At 50.7% G+C, this 19,928-nt stretch overlaps 3 protein-coding genes across 17 annotated transcripts; 2 read left to right on the top strand and 1 right to left on the bottom strand.

Annotated features, from left to right (window-relative positions):
• Positions 1 to 4,186: 4,186 nt before the first annotated feature.
• Positions 4,187 to 4,486, top strand: LOC136527439 (uncharacterized). Its single transcript, XM_066520174.1, has one exon. It carries the CDS (start codon positions 4,187 to 4,189, stop codon positions 4,484 to 4,486), a length of 300 nt encoding a protein of 99 aa, XP_066376271.1.
• A 1,369-nt stretch (positions 4,487 to 5,855) lies between these two features.
• LOC136526476 (uncharacterized mitochondrial protein AtMg00810-like) lies at positions 5,856 to 6,956 on the bottom strand. The gene has a single exon (XM_066519135.1). The coding sequence runs from the start codon at positions 6,954 to 6,956 to the stop codon at positions 5,856 to 5,858; it is 1,101 nt and encodes a 366-aa protein (XP_066375232.1).
• A 6,005-nt stretch (positions 6,957 to 12,961) lies between these two features.
• On the top strand, positions 12,962 to 19,702 carry LOC136526754 (uncharacterized). Of its 15 annotated transcripts, none has more exons than XM_066519349.1 (8): positions 12,962 to 16,179; positions 16,284 to 16,339; positions 16,604 to 16,867; positions 16,979 to 17,221; positions 17,663 to 17,944; positions 18,144 to 18,230; positions 18,376 to 18,514; positions 18,999 to 19,461. In XM_066519349.1, the coding sequence occupies exon 1, from the start codon at positions 13,178 to 13,180 to the stop codon at positions 14,420 to 14,422; it is 1,245 nt and encodes a 414-aa protein (XP_066375446.1). In that variant the 5' UTR covers positions 12,962 to 13,177; the 3' UTR covers positions 14,423 to 16,179; positions 16,284 to 16,339; positions 16,604 to 16,867; positions 16,979 to 17,221; positions 17,663 to 17,944; positions 18,144 to 18,230; positions 18,376 to 18,514; positions 18,999 to 19,461. The 15 variants fall into 15 exon arrangements, with proteins under 15 accessions (XP_066375446.1, XP_066375442.1, XP_066375444.1 ...); XM_066519345.1 differs by having other exon boundaries at positions 16,430 to 16,867; XM_066519347.1 differs by adding an exon at positions 16,430 to 16,502 and having other exon boundaries at positions 12,962 to 16,339.
• Positions 19,703 to 19,928: the final 226 nt, after the last annotated feature.

The following is a 19,928-nucleotide window of genomic DNA, read 5'->3' as shown; positions in this document are numbered from 1 at the left end:
CGACGCAGGCCTTCGTTGGCCTCCTCCTCTGGCTGCTCGGCGTGTCTCTCCTCGTCCTCGTGCCAGTGGCAGCAGGACGGTTCCTGCAAGCCGCATTGGCCATCGCCGCCGCCATGGCCATCGCCGTCCTAAAGCACCTCATTGCTTCGTGGATTTTTTTTTAATTTTAACATTTTTTTGTAAACTAATTTTAAATCTAACACTATTTTTTTTTAAAACTAATATTTTTTGCCACGCCTATTGCATGGCGCGGCCAAAAGCCTATGCCGCGCCATGCATGGTGCCGCGGCAGGGGGCTGACGTGACGACGACTGGAAAAGTTGATCGTTGACGTTGCAGGTCCTGCCGCGCCACCGATCTTGGCGTGGCAGTGCCGCGCCCTGATCCGTGGCGATAAAAGCCCCGCGGCCAGTCCCGCCTGCCCGCGCCTGGCCGCCGCGCCCGCCGCCCGCCCGGCCCTCCGTTGCCGCCTCCCTCCCTTCCCTTCCATTCCCCGCCCGCCTCCGTCCCTCCTCGTCCTCGTTTAAGGTTAAGGTTAATTATTAAGTTAGAAGTATGTTTACCATGTATATTTTTGTTGCTATAAGTGTTGGTTATATTATTTTAGTTGCAATGCAAATGATTATATTTTACATTAATTTGCGTTGTTTTGATTGATGTTTAAGTTGAACTGTTTTATTAGATGGAAGACATGTTTCGAGAGCAGTTGTGGCGAAAACGGGGTCGTCCTAGAGAATTGTACCCCGACGAGTCTAGCAAAGATGCTCCGTCCCTCCTGAACTCCCTGTCCTTAGCTGTGACTGTGGTCGTCCGGCCGACGTGTTTCAATCGAGACATCCGGACACAGCGGCTTGTTGCTTCTATACATGCAGTCGTTTTAATGTAAGTAATTGTTTTCGTATGTTTTTTTCTTCATTTGTATTACTAGGTTACTAATATTTTGTTGGAATTTTGTTGTGTAGGCCCATGAGATGTGATTTTTCTTTCAGTGGATCGACGGTGCAGACAAGTTTGACCATAGGTACCTTCTTTTCGACGATTGGTGGAGAGGGCAATATCTACGAGAGCACTTCGAGCAGTGGGTTCCACCTCCCCCTAACCCCCCCTCCAATGACGGCTAAGGAGTTAGCCGCAGTTAGACGACTCGAGGAACCTTCTCTGTGCGATTGCGGAGATTGAGCTGTGATAAACCCTAAGAATACGTTGGAGTTTGTGTGTCCAAACAAGTATGAAGTAAGTGCAAAGTGTATGTGTTGAAATGTTGAGCTATATGTGTTCATGTACTAATGTCACGTTATTTAGGTGTATTCAATGGCGAAGTGTTGTTTCAAGGAGTGGTTGTATGGCCCTAAGAACCAATGGCCAGAAGAACCTCCAAATGCAAAGCAAAAGAAGAAAGAAATGTTAATTTACAAAGCACCTCCAGTCAAGTGTGAATGTGGTGTTAAATTCAACTACGATCTAGTCCCTTCGGAGCTTGGCATAGGCCATTATTGCGGCCATATGGTTGACTATGAGGATGTTGGTTATTTTTGTGGTAACCATGAAATCGTATGTTATTTCTTTTGCTAAGATATATATGATATAATTTTTTGTTTGAACAGAGCACTAGGAAATGCAGGTGAAAATGTTATGATGGTCAAGCTAAGTTCTTGATGAACTGAAGGGGAAGCAAGTAATTGCACGGAATAGGAGATATGGACCTGACTACGTCAACCTTTTCGTTAAACATCACAAAGACAAAATGCGTGAGTTTGCTAGACAACGCGGTATTTGTAACCCGATCGACGTTGAGCTTGATAAATGGGGATTGGAGAGACGGATGACGTTAGAGGAGGAGAGGGCAAGGAAGGAGACAAGGGAGGAGACAAGAGTACAGATGCAGGTCTTGAACGAGCATGTTGTTGCATTATGTGCTGGTGAGTGCTTGAAAGCCTTTTTTCATTGCCTGATTTTAAATGTAATATAATTGCGTTGCTAACTGATTGCATTTTATACATAAAGGGATTAGATGCAGCGAGGAACATGCTGCAGAGGTGGCTCGTGCAAGGTACGAGGAAAAGAAGTTAGATGAGCACAGAAAGTGAGCTCGTCGCACCGTTGAATCACCGATTGTGTTGTCTACTGAGGGGGACAAGGATGAGGACGCCACTGCCAGACTCAACGAGCTCATCGCTCTAGCAGAGGCAGGCTTCCAGGCGGAGGAGACTGAGGACGACACTGGCAGACTGAGCGAGCCCATCGTTCTAGCAGAGGTGGGCTTGCAGGCGGAGGAGGATGATGACGCGTTCTTCACTCAGGCCGCAGAAGAAGCGGAGGCCACTTACGACTGGCGACACAGAGGTCAGAGCAATGCAGGTGAGTCTAGCCACATGAACGAGAAGGAAGAGAACGCGTTCTTGTCTTAGGCCGCAGATGAAGCGGATGCCGCTTACTACAGGCGAAAGGCAGATCAGGGCAATGCAGGTGAGCATAGCCACGGCAACAGGGTTGTGGTTGAGGATTGGTACTCGGACGACGAGTTGCTTACTCAGTATGTTTCTGACTGAGGGTTTTTGATTGTGCCGTCTGTTAGTTCCATGCTTTATTAATGATCAATGTAACTATGTACTAGACATTTCATTGTGTTGTCTTATATTCCATTTGAACTATTGATGTATTGTACCCATATATCATGTACTCGGATTACCCATGGTCGATCTTAAGTGTTCCCGTCCGTTTGTATCATGCGTTGAGAATTTTTAAAACGAACATAATCGAGTGAAATTATCTCGAATACGGAGGGATGAGCTGTAATACACTTTTAACAAGGAGGAACCAGCCAAGGGGGAAGCACGCATGGACAAAATCTTATTGGAGAGATCTCAAAAGAGAAATCCAGCTTGCTAAAAACTTAAACCAGATAGGTGGAAAATGTTGTCCCTTTTGCCCACCTCCCCATCTTCCATTCCACCCCGGCAATCTCCCACCGCCTTCGCCATGTCACCTTCCTCTGCCGGCAATCTCCCACCGCCTTCTGTCCACAGTTGGCTGCCTGTGATGTCACCAACTTGTACTAGGATCGGAGCTAGGGTTGTCACATGTCACCTGTTCTAAAAGTTGATTCGTAGTTTAATATATAGCTCGGGTCCAGATGCTTCTTTTGACAATCGATTTCCAGTGCAACTTAGCAAGCATCATTTTTTTTGGATGTCGGAGCTGACCACCGTTAGGACACGTTGCATCAAGCCATCAACATTTTAACGTGTTGTGTTCTTACTCCCCGTGTGCTTTATTTCAATGTTTCCTTATCACTCGGACACTGACATCCTGTAATCCTATGCCCACCTGTTAAAATATGCATGCCCCCAAACATTTTTCCTCTCTCTTGCATGCAGTGGCAAATTGGCAAGGTAAAAGCGTTCGGGCCTCACATAGACATAGCGATCGCAACAACGCAGAAGCTCTGCGCACTCTGATCGCAAATACAAGGCGAAAGCGTTGCGCCCTCTCATAGTGATGTGATAGCATCGCAAAGCGCTCCTCTGCACTCTGATCGCCAAGACAAGGCCAAAGCGTTCCACCCTTTGATAGTAATCGCAACGCATAGCGCTCTCGGTACTCAGGTAGAGCAGACAAAGCCAAAACGTGTTGTGCCCTCTGATAGCGATCGCAACCCAACTGCACTCTGAGATAACGCCAAAGCATATATAGCGTTCTCGGAGGTCAAAACTGAGGTAGCGCAGAGAAAGGCAAATAAAGTGTTATGCCCTTTGACAGCGATCGCAACGCAACTGCACTCAGAGAAGGCAAGATAAAGTTCTCTGCCCTCTCTGATAGCGATCTCAAAGCAAAGCGCTGTGTCTGCAGTGTGCAGTCTGCACTCTGCACTTTGATAGCTAGCGTAGTGGCAGCTAAGGGAAGACCGGCCACCAGACCCTCATACCCTGCACTCTGATAGCGACGTGGGGTGTTTTCATTTCGAGATCGAGAAAGAATGCGTGGGCAGGCATGTCTGGCGTCGCAATGCTCTCTGAAGGCCCTATAAAACGAAGCGAGCTTTCGTCTCTAGCCCCACGCCCAGCTAGACAGCTAGTGTGAGGTGCTAGCATAGCACACATCCCTTCCAAGAGTTCCAGAGCCAAGTCGCAGCCCCGGCCACGCAGGTCGTCCAAGCGAGACGCCCAGCACCAGCACTCCAGCTGCAATGGACGAGCGACGGGATGCCGTGGTCCCGGGCCGCCGCGACTTTCGTCTCCAGCCACTTCTCCTCGACACCGCGCGCGTGCTCATGCTGCTGGGCGTGGCCATCATCTTCTATGCAGGCTTCGACAACCCCGCCGCCAGTGCGACGCAGGCCTTCGTTGGCCTCCTCCTCTGGCTGCTCGGCGTGTCTCTCCTCGTCCTCGTGCCAGTGGCAGCAGGACGGTTCCTGCAAGCCGCAGTGGCCATCGCCGCCGCCAGGGCCATCGCCGTCCTAAAGCACCTCCTTGCTCCGTGCAACTAGCTCCACCATGCAGTACCGTTACCAAAAAAAAAAAAGTTCTTTTTTTGGGTCTTGTTGTTGGAGAAGACAAAAAAAATAAGTATTGAACTATTTATCTGTACCGTTACCCAAACGTGGAATAGGTCTTGTGTTTTGAATAACGGTCGTCGAAGACGGTCTTAGTTATGGGTGCTTTGTATGTGTTCGCTATTAAACGAAGAAAGGATTATCCTGCTTTAATCAACCTCAAACAGCACACGCCGCAGAGTGGTAGTATTTTATATTGTGCTTGTATCGTTTGTTCTCACCCGCCCGTCTGGCTGCTTCAACGACCTTTTTGGTGCAATGCGTCAAAACTAGGACAAAAGGGCAATGTTATGGGAAAACATGACCCAAATCTGCATCTAAATCTGAACTTTGTAATTTAATTGCCTCAGTAATGAAATTCGGTTATTGTGGAAAAAACCGCATGCATCTAAACAGCAAAGAAACAAGGTCCAGACTACAGAAACTGCATCTAGGTGCTCTACTGGGCGTCGGAGCCGAATCCTCATCTGGAGTTCATTCCATGCAGAATGCCTTCTTTTTTCCCTTGAAAGACATGGGTTGGGTATCGGCTTACAATAATAAAAAGGAATAGAGTTTACAAGCGTAAGATGCGCCTCCCAGAACCAACTAGCAGACTGCTAGTCCTGGTTGAAAAATGAAAACAGTATGTTGATCACTCACTAGGATAGACCCCACTGCAAGCCTGCAATGTTATTCCGGTCGATTTGTTGTGAGAGAAAAAATACTGTTTCGGCTAAAAAACAAACTGAAAAATACGAATTATAAGAGAAGCGAACATGGCCTGTACTTCTGCAGCGATGCCCATGGCTCAAATATGAGAAAACTCGGCCAAAACTGCATCTGGTAAGTAACTAAAGCTGGGTACCATAGCTGGGTGCTCTACTTGGCGGCACGGCACCGCGGCAGACATGAGTCCTCATCTGAAATCCACTCCACGCATGAAGAGGAACATCACTACATCAGAACCGACTGTTCCCGCATGGGGAACATCATTGTTTCCAAATGTACTGCATGCTAACCAGTTTTCTCACCGTCATGGTAATAGTGATTCAATCCAGTGGCTGGAAAATTATTGTAGCCTTTCATGAATTGTCCCTTAAAAATATCTGGATTGGCAATGCGCTGAGCGAAAGGCATAGTGGAATCCGTGAGATGAACATTGCAAATTCGATTCTTTGTGAACCTACTGTAAGTAACAGCATGGTGAACAGCAAGATAAAAACATACATGTCAGCGATAGGCAGAGAGAGATTGGACAACTCAAGTTGTATTGCTCAGAGGCTTACGCCTATATACATGTACATCACGGTAGTATAACTGCCTAGCTAGCTACAATCAAGGAGAGCCATGGAACGTGGTGATCATGGTCGCTAACACCCCCCTCAGTGTGAGCGTCGTTGCCGGCGACGCACAAACTGTTTCGGAACTCCTTCAAGCTCGCCGTCGGTAGACCCTTGGTCATCACATCAGCGAACTGTTGCATCGTGGGTACATGTAGAACCTTGCATTGGCCAACAGCGACTTTCTCCCGCACGAAGTGGACATCAAGCTCTATGTGCTTCGTTCTTTTGTGATGCACTGGATTGGAGCTCATGTAGCAAGCGGAGACATTGTCGCAGAACACGACCGTTGCCTTGTTCAGGGGACAGTCGAGCTCGCTGAGCAGTTGTCTGATCCAGGTGCATTCGGCCACAGCATTGGCAACCCCTCGGTATTCGGCTTCGGCGCTTGAGCGGGAAACTGTTGTTTGCCGTTTAGAGGACCACGAAATTAACGAGTCCCCCATGAACACACAGTAGCCGGAGGTGGAACGCCGTGTGTCGGGGCACCCTGCCCAATCCGCGTCCGAGTATGCGACGAGGTCGGACTGGGAAGATCGTCGGAGATGAAGTCCGAGCTCCGTAGTGCCGCGGATGTATCGGAGAATTCGCTTGACAAGACCTTGATGCGCCGTTGTGGGAGCATGCATGTGTAGATACGCTTGCTGGACGGCGTATTGAAGGTCCGGCCTCGTCATGGTCAAGTACTGGAGCGCGCCGACGAGACTCCGGTAGTCCGAAGCGTCCGCGGTGGACAAGGGAGTCCCGGTGGTGGTGGAGAGCTTCCCAAACGTGTCAACCGGCGTGTCGCTGGGCCGGCAGTCGGCCATCCCGGCGCGATCGAGCAGGTCGATGGCGTACTGCTGTTGTTGGAGCAGGAAGCCGTCTGGGCGTCGTTGCACCTGAATGCCGAGGAAGAAGTGCACCGGCCCCATGTCCTTGAGTTTGAACTCGGCGTTGATGGTGTGGATGACTCGGCGGAGGATGTCGGTGGAGGAGCCCATGAGGACGATGTCGTCAACGTAGAGGAGCAAGTAGATGGACTCATTGCCTTGCCGAAGAACAAAGAGCGAGCTGTCGGAGCGCGTGGGCTTGAACCCCATGGAGCCGAGGAAGGTAGCCAGGCGCATGTACCATGCCCTGGGCGCCTGTTTGAGACCGTAGAGGCTTTTGGAGAGACGACACACCAAATCAGGGTTGGTGGTGAACCCGGCCGGCTGTCGTGCATAGACTTCTTCGTCGAGGACGCCATGAAGGAAAGCGTTGTTGACGTCGAGTTGGTGCACCGACCAGTCATGCTGGGTGGCTGAAAGCTCTAGTTTGGTTTTGGTGAATTGATGAAACCCTAAGTGCTAACCTAGTTTATCAAGTGATCATGAGATAGGTAGCATACTTCAAGTAGAGAAGCTAATGAAGATCATAGCATGACAATGGTGATGGCATGGCGATGATCAAGGGCTTAAACTTGAAAAGAAGAAAGAGAAAAACAAAAAGCTCAAGGCAAAGGTATAACTTGTAGGAGCTATTTTATTTTGGTGATCAAGACACTTAGAGAGTGTGATCACATTTAGGTTTGATAGCCGTACTATTAAGAGGGGTGAAACTCGTATCGGAATACGGTTATCAAAGTGCTACTAGATGCTCTAACTCATTGCATATGCATTTAGGATCTAGTGGAATGCTAACACCCTTGAAAATATTTGTGAAAATATGCCAACACATGTGCACAAGGTGATAAACTTGGTGGCTGGCACATTGGAGCAAGGGTGAAGAAATTAGAGGTGAAAACAGAGGAGATGCCAGCGTCGATCAAGTGACCGGACGCTGGATCCAAAAGCACCGGACGCTGACTGCCTGCGTCCGGTCGCGCTGACTGGCGGTACAGTGGCTAGGGTTTACCACCGGACGCTGGACTGAGTCCGGTCGAGGTGGACCGGATGCGTCCGGTCGAGGAAAACCGGTTTTCGACCCTTACTGTACTCGACCGGACGCTGAGGCTCCAGCGTCCGGTCAGTTTTGCCAGAGCGTCCGGTCAGGTTCGTAGCCGTTGAAATCTGACGAACAGCGTTTGAAGCTGGTGACGCGTGGCGTCCATCAGTGGACCGGACGCTGAGTCCAGGGTCCGATCAGTAAGACCGGAGCGTCCGGTCAGAGCGCAGTGTGCCCAGTGAAGGGGTACAACGGCTCTATTTCGTGGAGGCTTCTATTTAAGCCCCATGGCCGGCTATGGCTCACATCTTTAGCCATTTTCATTAACATAGCAACCTTGTGAGCTAAGCCAAAGCCCTTCCACTCATCTCCATCATTGATTCATCATCATAGTGAGATTGTGAGTGAATCTAAGTGCATTGCTTGAGTGATTACATCTAGAGGCACTTGGTGTTCGTGTTTCGCTGTGGATTTCTCCTGTTACTCTTGGTGGTTGCCGCCACCTAGACGGCTTGGAGCAGCGAGGATCGTCGAGCGGAGGTGGTGATTGTCTTTGACTCCGATCGTGGTGATTGTGAGGGGTTCTTGACCTTTCCCCGGCGGAGAGCCAAAAGGTACTCTAGTGGATTGCTCGTGACTTGTGTGATCCTCATCTTGTGTTGGTTGTGCGGCACCCTATTGAGGGTTTGGCGTGTGAAGCCAATTAGCGCGTGAACCTCCAAGTGAGTGAATCGCCACAACGAGGAGTAGCTTGCCGGCAAGCAAGTGAACCTCGGTAAAAATCATTGTGTTCATCCTTTGATTCCGAGGTGATAGGTCTTCATTGTTATTCATCATTGTGATTGATTGACTCATTCATCTACACGGCGGTATAATCTTCTTGATCACTCTCATTACTTTACCATAAACTAGTTGACAAGCTCTTTAGTGTAGCTAGTTATGAGAGCTTGCTTGCTTGGTTGGTGTGGCTCTTTAGTTAGACTTTGAGAGCACACTAATATAGGGTAGTGTCATAGCTATTGTGTGAATATACACTATCTAAACTAGAATTGTGGTAGGTGGCTTGCATCTTGAGTAGGCTAGCGCAACACTTGCTTCGCCTCATAGTTGTCTAACCATTGTGTTAAGTGTTGTTGTAGAAATTTTTATTAGGCTATTCACTCCCCCTCTAGCCATTAGGACCTTTCAGTGGTGAGATGGAGTACCGTCCAAACGGTTGCCGGTTTGACAGCGGGACAGTACGTCTCGCCATAGTCGACGCCCGCACATTGTGTGAAGCCGTAGACCACCCAACGGGCCTTGTATCGATCGAAGCTCCCGTCTTCCTTGAATTTGTGACGGAAGATCCATTTGCCGCTGACCACGTGCGCTCTAGGTGGACGGGGGACGAGTTCCTAGGTGTTGTTGGCGTTCAAGGCGTCGAACTCCGACTGCATCGCCTTTGTCTAGTTGGGGTCTTTGAGCGCCTGGTGGACTGTTCGAGGGATCGGGGGGATGGTCGTCGTTGTTGCCGTGGCAGCGTAGCATGGGTTCGGCTTGAAGGTCCCCACGTGAGCCCTGGTCACCATGGGGTGTGGCGCGGGGGCGTCGGCTGTTGTGGACGATGAGGGCGGTGAGGATGGGCCAGGCGCTGACAGAGGCGATGGTGACCGCGATCCGGACGTGGATGCAGTCGGCCCGTTGTTGGGCGTCGCGGATGGCGACGTTGTGACGGAGAAGGGCGTCGTCCGCGGTGAAGAAGTGCTAGTTGCTGCTGCCGGTGTTGGAGACCGCGGCGTCGAGGGGGGAGACGGAGTTCGTGACGAGTCATTGTTCGTGCGCGGGACCAGGCATGCCGAGGTCGTTGGAGGAGGCGGCACGTCCGCGTCCGCGGTGCTGAGATCCGGTCTCCACAGATTATACGCGTAGCCGTTCGGTGAGGTAGCGGATGGCCCAGATCAGAACGGGAAGACACCTTCGTCGAAGTAGACGTGACGTGAGGTGATTACCTTCCGTGTCGACAGGTTGTAGCAACGGTAGCCGCGATGATCCTGCAAGTAACCAATAAACACACAAGCCACAGATCGTGGGGAGAGTTTGTTTAGGTAGGTAGCGGCCGTGCTGGGGTAACAAAGACACCCGAACACGCGTAGCGATGTGTAGTCGGGGTCGGTTTTGTATAAGAGAGAATAGGGGGTGGATAGAGATCGTGGCTTGCACGGTTTGCGATTATGTAGGTAAGTGGATGTGTGCAAGGCCTCGACCCAGAATGCTGGAGGAAGTGCGGCGTGCAGGAGCAGTGCGTGAACGCCATCATTCAAGGTGCGCAGAACGCGTTCCGCTTTCCCGTTCTGTTGGGATGTGTAGGGGCATGAAAGCCGAAGTAAGATGCCATGCTCATTGTAGAACTGACGAAGTGTAGAGTTATCAAACTCGCGCGCCGTTGTCAGTTTGGAAGGCATGAATTGTGCTCCCAAATTGCGTGCGGGTAAATGCATGGAACGCCATGATGTGCTTGGCAACCTCGGACTTGTGCCGCAAGGGAAAGGTCCAGACAAAATGGGTAAAATCAACAAGAAGAACGAGATAGTACTGAAGACCAGTGAAACTTGCAACCGGGGATGTCCAGACATCACAATGAATCAATTCAAACGGTGCAATTGTTCTATGTTGTGAAGCAGAAAAAGGAAGATGAACGTGTTTGCCAACGCAGCAAGCATGGCAAGTATCAGTAAGATCTTTATTACAAGAGAAGTCATAAGACTGAAGAAGACGACGAAAGGACTTGGTCCTGGGGTGGCCAAGTCGCTGGTGCCATAGATCGGCGGACTGGGCGGTGAGGCAGTGAGTGGAGCTAAAAGCCATTGGTTGCAGTGGATAGAGGTCCCCCTTGCTGTCACTACGGAGTATCACCTCCCTAGTATGTCGGTCCTTGATAGAGAAACCACAAGCGTCAAATTCAACAGTGATAGGATTATCGCGCATGAGTGCATGAACTGAAACTAGATTCTTGATTAGAGAGGGAGATACAAGAACATTATTTAGGGAAAGAGAATGTGAGAGGGTGGGTATAGAGGAGGAGCCAGTGTGGGTAATGGGAAGAGAAGTTCCATTGCCAACAATGATCTGTGTGGAAGAAGAGTTGGGAGAGAGAGAAGAGATGTTACCGAAGCCTTGAGACATGTGAGATGAGGCGCCGGTGTCAAAGAACCACTTGTCAGACTGAGGCTGATTCAAGGACATGATGTTCAGGGTGGTGAGGAGCTGGGGATCCATCGAAGATGAGGCACCGCGATGTGGGCTTGGGGCGCTGGAGCAGAAGGACGCGCACCGAGCACGCCAGCCATGGTCATGGGCGCGCGTGGTGCCTGGAACGGCCACGCGTGAACCATCCCCGTCCATGGATTCGTCGAGGGCCAGAAGCCCGGCGGTGGAGCCGGTGCAGAGGGAGCGCCTTTCTTCTTTTTCTTCTTCGCGTCGTGGGTGTTCGTGGAGAATCGGCCGCCGGTGTTGGATGTCGGCGGTGCAGACGGTGGAGCCAGTGAGCGTCCGGGTGCACCTGGTTGAGCGGGCATGCTCGGAGCGGTGTGGGTGACGAACGCGGCCGCGGCCTGGAGAAGTGCGGGCACGGTCACCGTGGGAGTTGCAGCAGATGTGCCGCCGTGTGTCGACTGGGCAACCAATGCCGCCGCGGCTTGCATCTTCTCGGACTCGGCAATGCGCTGTTCTTCAAGCTGCAGCATGGATTGGGTCTTGAGGAACGATGGCAGACGGCGGCGGAGGGTGATGTGCGGGATGGCGTGATGAAGACGAGGGTTGAGGCCGCGGACGATGTTGTAGATGAGATCCTTGTCGTTGACCGGAGCGCCGAGGCCGGCAAGCCGATCCGCCATGACCTTCATGCGAGAGCAGTAGTCAAGAACGGACAGGTCACCCTGGTAGAAGTTTCAGAATTCGACGCCGAGGTAGACGACTCGCGTGTCCTTGTTGTCGCGGAAGAGATTGCGGACGGCACGCCAGAGGGAGTACATGGTGTCGGTGTCCTCCGACACCATGGAGAGGAGCTCGGGCGAGATCCGGTTGTAGAACAAGGAAACGATGGCGCAATTGTTCTGGACCTAGTCGTTGTCGCCCTTCGCCTGGGAGCCGTCGATGTGATCGCGGAGGCCATTATGGCCGAAGATGGCGGAGAAGGATCGAGCCTAGGCGACGTAGTTGGACTCGTTGAAGTCAAGGACGATCGGCACGCGGTTGAGGATGTTGATCCCGTGGACAACCGACGGAGCGGCCGGTTCGGTCTGGACGCGGAGCGTTTGGGGAGCTGAGACTCGGCGTCGAAGTTGCCGTCGGAGGCCAGAGAGGAGGACGAGGAGCTCATGGCGACGCCGGGGGATGAAGGAGGAGCAGCGGAAGTTGAGGATCGGAGATCGGCTGATACCATGTAAGCGATAGGCAGAGAGAGATTGGACAACTCAAGTTGTATTGCTCAGAGGCTTACGCCTATATACATGTACATCACGGTAGTATAACTGCCTAGCTAGCTACAATCAAGGAGAGCCATGGAACGTGGTGATCATGGTCGTTAAGGCCCCGTTTGGCAGGGCTTCACTTCACTAGTGAAGCCATTTTTTTTGGCTTCAGCTCCACGAACAGTTCCACCGGTGGAGCTGAAGCGGTTTTGGTAAACCGTTTGGCAAAATGACTTCCCTGTGAGAGCATGTTTTTAGGGGCCTGGAGGAGGAGCCGGGAGAAGCCACTTTTTTTTGCTCCATCCCACCCCAAATCATTTTGAGAGCATGTTTTTAGAGGTTTCACAAGTGAAGATATTTTACTTTACTCCGTTTGGTAGAAAACGGCTCCAAACGGCTCCTGAAGCCGACGGAGAAGGCCTGCCAAACGGGCCTTAACAATACAGAAATGAAGTTACATCCAAGAGCTGCAGCGAACATCTCGTAGGTTTATTTGCAGCACTGGCTGCTTCAAATTTACCACAATGATGTGGCATAACTTAGAGCAAAACAATGAGAAGAAAAAAGAAATAAACAAACCTACAATTTACTATTAATCCTAGTAGGATAAGAACTGATCCTAGGTTCCTCTAACCATTTATGTCCCCTCACGCCTCCACCAGGTAACTCTTGAAATTATCTAGAGCTTATTCCACTTCAGGAACAAAAATTATATAGAACTTATTCCACCTCAAGAACAAAAATTATCGAATACTGCACAAACCAATCAGAAAGAGGAAAACTTCTACGGTTCCTTTCCTTTAAGCATCTAGAGCTTACCAACCATGAATCTCTACAACTAAAAAGACCCAACCAAGCACCCAAGCGCTGCCCTAGCGGCGCCCTGGCGGCCGCCATCCTGGCAGCCCCTCCCTCCACCTCTCCTCCCCCTCCCTACAGCCCCTGAGATGACCCAAACTGGAGCGGGAGGTGGCTCCGCCGTGCGGCTGTCGCCAGCGCCGAACGCCGGCGCCGGCGACCATGCGTCTGCCTCCTCAGTGTCGCCACCGCCAGATCTCTCCGCACCTGCCGTGCTCCCGCCTCCCCAACACCGCCACCGCAGGATCCCGACGCTGCCACCCAGGCCCGTGCAGGCAGATCCGCCGCTGTCGATGATGGCGCGGCCGCGCCGCCGCCGGCCGTGCTGGAGAAGGCCGGACCACGTGGAGCCGCCACTGCCGGAGACAGGGGAAGCCACGACCTCGCCCGCGGTTGGGGAGGTGCCCTTGATGGGCACCCCGATGCCGGCGACCACGGCGCCCTGCTCGCTGTGGCAGCACCAACCAGCGCCAAGAAGCCCCGGTGGGGATGGATCTCGACCCGTGCGGCCCACCCCTGGGTCCGCGTCCTCTAAGGTCACCCTTGCGTTCGTCGTTGACCCCCTCGATGTCTTCCTCGTCGACCCGTCTGGGCCTCGGGACGATGGGCGCCAGACCAACAGAAGCAGCTCGTCCCCAAGGCCGTCGTCCACCCTCTCCCCCAACGCCGCTCCCTTCCAGTCTGGGGGAGTTCGGCAGGGCGCTCCAAGGATCGTCGCTAGGCGGACAATGACCTTGGCGACTCCGATGTGGAAGCGTCACCGTCCGTCCACCCAAGCTCCTACCTCGACGCTGTTCTTCGTGAGCCGCAGGCGCCGAGGATGTCGCCACTGCCTGAGAGAGAGCGGCCGCGCTCCATCATCGTTGTTGACGCTGGTGGCCGAGCAGCCGGTCAGGCATGCGCAGGCCGTCGGCGCAAGCGCAATCGGCCACGCTCGCGACTCATTCATGGACTTCCTAACCGTGGCAAGGAAGCGGTGGCCGGACATGAAGTTCACAGGCGGCCTGGTCCACGCTTCGCTGCCCGCCAGCGCATGTCCGCTCCGGATGCTGACGGCTGGCATGAGGTCCTGTCGCAGGGGTCGTCATGCGGCGCAAGTGGGGCACAGCTCGCTCGCACTGCATTTTCGGCGAACCATCACCTCCCCACCCGTTACCCGGCAGACCTGCGGGGGAAGTGCTTCAACTGCCTCTCCTCCGGGCACAGGGTGGCAACCTGCCATCTGCCTTCAGTGCAAGGGGTTCGGACACCTCACGTGGGACTGCAAGCGACGGCGGATGGTACCTCCTTCTGCCTCCGGCACATCTGGTGCCAAAGAAGGACGGCCACGATGACCTGACAGGGAGCGTACCCCGGGCACCCGGCCGCGTACTCACGGCAACACGCTGACCTTGGCTGGAGTTGTGCCAGGTGCGGCTGCAGCTGTGCCGAATGCGACTACGCGCGGCGGCAGTGGGCGGCGATGTCAGAGATGTCGGAGGAGTCGGCGACGACTGAAGGTGGATGACACCACCGTAGCTACGAGTGTCGCCACCGATAGTCACGGGCGGTCAGCAGGGGCCGCCCAGACGGGCATCGGACTTCACCTCGGTCGCTGTTGGAGCTTAGGCGGGGCACGGCGAGCTGCCCAACAAGATGAGCATCGTCGAGCCTGACCCGTTGATGCTGACGTTATACTCGGACGCCACACGCGATCGCGACATCACGGAGGACCCGATGTTAGAGGAGTTCGCAACCTCGCTTGTCGGCGGTCGGATCATCACGTCGCCTTCCCTTGACCGCCTGTTGTCACCTTCGGTGCCCCCTCAGCTATAGAATGAGGCCCCGGCGGTGGCGGGCCCCCAGATGAAGGATGTGGACCTGGTAGCGGTCTCCTACGAGCTGCGGACACCACCCCCACGCCCCATTCAGTGGGCAGTGGACTCATTGATGACACACACGGAGCACAGTTACCTGCTAGGCTTTGGACCAGTTGACCTCACTGTGGATGGTGGCCCTCCCAGTTCACCGTCGGTGGTTACCCACCAGGCAGTGGACAACGACGGCTCCGCCAAATGCCGCCTCGACAGCTTCATCAACAAAGTGACGCGTAATAGGGACTCTCCGATGATTCATGAGCCTCCCAAGCAGCCTCCTGCTAAGTCGGTGCTGCCGTGGCGGAGCAGGCGGTAGGCGGCTCAGAGCCTCTCCCGAGTACCTGCTTCCAAGCGAGGAGAGGTGTTGATCATGCAGCGTATGGGCTACACTAAGGGCCCTTCAGTGCCATCCGCGTCGGAGCTAGAGGCTTTTGACAAGCTTTTCGACGGCAACCTGACTGCGTCCAACGCCAAGACGTTGGAAGCGCTCTTCTCGGCCGTTGAAAAGGGCTTGTCCGGTCGGCCACGAAGACGCAGGGCCACCTCCTAGGTCGCACCGCTGCGTCTGTATTGGTTGTTTTCTTTTATTTAATAGCGAAACAAGAGGTCTCTTGCTAGGATGGTCCAGCTACCGCTGTGTTAGGTTGACCTCCTTATCGCTCGATAGAAGCGTGTTATATGTCTATCTAGACTCTTCTTCTTAATACAATGGTACACAAATCTTTTGCATATTCGAGAAATAAAACTAAAAAGACCCAGAAGTAATAGCCCCGCCTGCCCCCGCTGTAATAGCTCCGCCCCGCCCTTGCACACGGACCCGGCCTCCGCTCCTCGCCCTTCGCCGCCAGGTGTTGGTACTTGTGGAGCAGTGACCTCACGTCCACACCGCCACCCCGCCGCGTCGCGCTCGCCTCAAATCCGCTGCCCCGCCGCGGCGCCAGCAGCCCGTGGAGGCCAAACCGCCCGTGCCCTCCCTGACTCCGGCTCCAGCTCTGCTTCCCCATCTCGCTCCGGCTCCTCCTGGCCCGGCTCATGCGCAGGTCATCAACTACATCCAGTTCCGGTCCGCGCTTAATCTGGTTCACTTTGTTTGAATCTATGAATACCAATGTCTCATGCTCAACACCCGTTTGTGAAAATGCTTTTAGAAAGTGTCACTCTATATCATCTCCAGTATGGCAATATCCAGTGGTTTGGATAAGGAGTATGCGCCCATCACCATGGAGGTTGAGCTGGTTTGGATATTTACCTTTTCATACCCACTTCTTTAATTGATTCTTCGTTCTTGGTGATCCTACATTCTAAGTCGAAACAATATTGAAATCATTATTTTGTACAGGTCAAATCATGCACCGCTGATGTGCTTGGTCGTAGGAATGGTAGTGAGGGCAGGCAGTGAGTGGGATTCGCTCTTAGCGTTACAAGCTTGAATATTATCACTATTTTGTGCTTGAAACTAACGTAGGTCATGGCTGCTTCTCTCAGGAGTCTGGTAAATGTAAAATCTCATTCAAGGGGCCTATTGATTATTTGCAGAGTGTTACGAGGATTATAATATGTATAATCATACTGTTTTGTCATTATTTATTATACCATTTGTAGTTAATAATCTACTCGTCCTGCTTATATTCATAACTGAATGTGTCTAGCTTTGGTCAGATGTTGGAGTGTTGGGATAGGGAAAAGGAAGAAATGGTGGCTATCAAGATCATCAGGGGCATGAAGTACAGGGATTCTGCAATGACAGAAATTACCCACACGGAGCATCCAGGAGCTGTCGGAGGAGCGGGGAGCACAACGCTTGTGGATGTTTGATCTTGACGAGCTCGTCAAAGCCACCAACGGCTTCAGCTGCATGCTCAAGGTCCGCAAGGGCGGCTTCGGCTCCGTTTACTGTGCCTTCTTCTGCTCCACCGGCTCAAGGTCGTCCTCGCTGTTAAGCGCCTCAACCATCACAGCCTCTAGGTCTGCTATATGCATTCTAAGTCTGCCAGTATTCTAAAAGATTATATGTTATTTGTATACCTTGTGTAGGGACTTCTGGAGGAACTTAAGGTTGCACCTTCTGCTCCTGTGCAACCAGCTCTGAAACAGCAGCTATTGCAGCAGCATCCGCAACCTAACTCCATCAATCCCCATATGACATCAAAATTGGAAAGATATGATTTCCTTTTTCCATTCTCATTTGGAAAGAAGAAACATTGCTCTTCAGTTTGTCTTTTGAATTGAGAAGAAGTTGCTGATCAATTTAATTGTGAGCCAAGGTGTTTGGAAAAGGTATATCACCTCTCTACTTATCTTAAATTAATTATTTTAGCTAAACGCTTCCATTTGTATCGATCTTAATCTTGAAGTGGAGAGAGGGAGGAGGGAAGGACAAGGTTTAAGAGGGAGTTGTTTTTAAATTTTAAAACTACTTGTCTCTGTTATCCGTTGAAGCATCAAGAATAGTTATTCCATGTACATGCTTTGTGCAATTTAGCTCTCTTAAAAGGAGCTTGCTTCAATCAAAATGTGTCCTTGCTATTGTTTAACCTCTAAATGACCACTTTTGTGCTGTCATAATTTTAGAGCGTGCCACTTAGGTATTGTTCAAATACTATATCTGGGTTCAGTGATCAAATGTAGCATTTAAGTCTGTACTCTCAGTCTGGATTTCAGTTTATAAGTTTGTTGGAAGCTTATGAATCTCATATAAATCTCATTATCCATTTATAGATCTGTTGGAATCTGGAACTAGGTTCCTCTTGTGTTCTTTTTTTTCTGTACAAGAATGTTCAGAGGTCCAGTCCCTTTTCACCACTCATCAGACTACTTGCGAGATTTCAGAGCCACCAGTCATACCTTTGTTGTTATGCTGGTTATAAAAGGGGCGTACCCAGTGCAGAGAGCTCCCGCTCTGTGCGGGGTCTGGGGAAGGGTGTCAGTGGCAAGCCTTACCCTCGCCTGTGCAATGCGAGGAGACCGCGACTCGAACCTAGGACCTTCCGGTCACAGGCGGTAAGACTCTACCGCCAGGCTCCATTGTTATGCTGGTTATATGTTACATAATTTCTTTATTTGCAACAATTAAGATAACCATTTAATGCATAGATGAATGTGAGATGTTTATGCAGTTGTTCTTTCTTATTTACTAATGCCGTTCTTGACTGAAATTTAGACCAGATTGCTTATGCTAGCTTCTTTTCTTGTACGGCAGTGGCAAGCTGGAGTTGGCACTGATGCTCCTGGTGAGACTCTGCCGTCATGGAGGCCAGTGTGCAAGCGCAGGACTCATGGTACCCAGGTCCACAACATGACAGCTCCAGATTTTCTTCATATTTTATTTATGCTATTATTGATCTTTATCAAGAAGCTGCGATGCTTGTCCATCCAGACAATTTATTTCAATTCATTGTCTTTTGATTATGTGTCATCCTCCATTTGGCCAGACTGCAAGAAAGGGAGCTGATTTAGTGAACCCTGGAGCGTACTGGAGACCACAACTATGGGACCTCAGCCTTGCTCTGGCAAACAGAAGATGAAGTTGTAGGATGTGGCAAAGTGCTTATGATAAGATGTGCAGGGTTGGTATGTCTTCTTTGATAGTATGAGTCAAAAAATTACCCTTGCGTAAAGTTTGCTCTTATATATATACTAAGGTTGTGTCAATTAAGTTGCTCTAGCATAACCAGAAAAAATGAGGCATTTGAAATTGTTCACTTGGTAATTGGGAGTGGTTTATACCTTTCTACTCATGATCAATGTTGTACTTGGATCCATAGATATTTGAAATTATTCCGAAAGGTTTGGCTGCTGATTTAGGATAAGCTGGGGCAGTTTTATGGTTCTGCCATGCTTGGTGCACATGTATAGTCGAAGTCTTGGATGCTTGGTAATGGTCAATGTTTAGTGATAATACTAGCTTTACAGAATTGATATTGGTTTGTAATTTTGCCATTTGTAGTGTCAAAAGAAATAAATACATTGTACGACTCTATTGTGTACCTTCATAGATCATAAAGTCACTGAATAGTTTGCATGACTGTCACATTCATGTAATTGGTCTTCGCAGGCTGCAAACTACCTGGACATCAAGGGGCCTGCTGAACCTGACCTGCCTGAGCGTCACGGACATGATGAAGGGGAAGACTCCAGAGGACATCCACGAAAAGTTCAACATCAAGAACGACTTCACGGCTGAGGAAGAGGAGGAAGTGATGAGGGAGTAACAGTGGGCCTTTCGATAACAACAGCAATATCCTATAACCAGGCCAGAGGGGAGGTGCTTGTTCAGGATGTTGAGTTTGGAGTTGGAGCAGGTATAGACTGTCTCGGGTTTGACAAATCGCTAAGAAGGTATACATTGGTTTGGTTGGTCTTAAGCAGATTATTTTGCTACTTCGATGTTATTTTTCAACCATATTTCAGAGCATTGCTTAAGCAAAAGATGTGGACGATAAATGGCGTGCTGGGTTTGAGTAACATTCACCTGGTGTCTGTTTTGACAACAAATTATGGCACATACATTTGCAGTTGACAGTGGTTTCTGCAGCCTCCCACAAGCATTTTGTTTGGTGGACGAAGCAAGTTAAGCTGAGCACTAGACCAATTTGGCTTTTCTTGAGTTGTGAGTACATAATCTCGTGGTGATCACTGCTACGGTTTGATCCGAAGTCATCTATCTGTTGCATAAAAGGTAGGTACATAGAAACAGCTTGAGCTTTTGTAACTTAATCACATAATCTAATAATCTATCATTTTGACAATTTTGTTTGAGTCTGTTAATTGTATGCCTTGTTCTAATCTTTAGCTCCCGTAGCAACGCACGGGCACTCAACTAGTGAAAATCAAACAAATGAAAACATGTAAACACATAATACAGATAACTAAAGGTTTAAGATCAGAAATTGCCATATAAAAGGGATACCTTTTTCTGGAAAGTTCTCATGACTAATACGATTAGATCACGTAACCTAAAAAGAGTCAGATAATCAGATATATC

The sequence above is a fragment of the Miscanthus floridulus genome, chromosome 19 (genome assembly GCF_019320115.1).
Source record: "Miscanthus floridulus cultivar M001 chromosome 19, ASM1932011v1, whole genome shotgun sequence".
In the NCBI taxonomy this organism is placed as follows: Eukaryota; Viridiplantae; Streptophyta; class Magnoliopsida; order Poales; family Poaceae; genus Miscanthus; species Miscanthus floridulus.
The sequence above is the reverse complement of the archived record's forward strand: the minus strand, read 5'-3'. Positions and strand labels throughout refer to the sequence as shown.

What these genes read in the sequence shown, in the direction of transcription:
- LOC136527439 (XM_066520174.1), top strand. Translation starts at nt 4,187, where the DNA reads ATGGACGAGCGACGGGATGCCGTGGTCCCGGGCCGCCGCGACTTTCGT.
- LOC136526476 (XM_066519135.1), bottom strand. Translation starts at nt 6,956, where the DNA reads ATGGGGTTCAAGCCCACGCGCTCCGACAGCTCGCTCTTTGTTCTTCGG.
- LOC136526754 (XM_066519338.1), top strand. Translation starts at nt 13,178, where the DNA reads ATGACCCAAACTGGAGCGGGAGGTGGCTCCGCCGTGCGGCTGTCGCCA.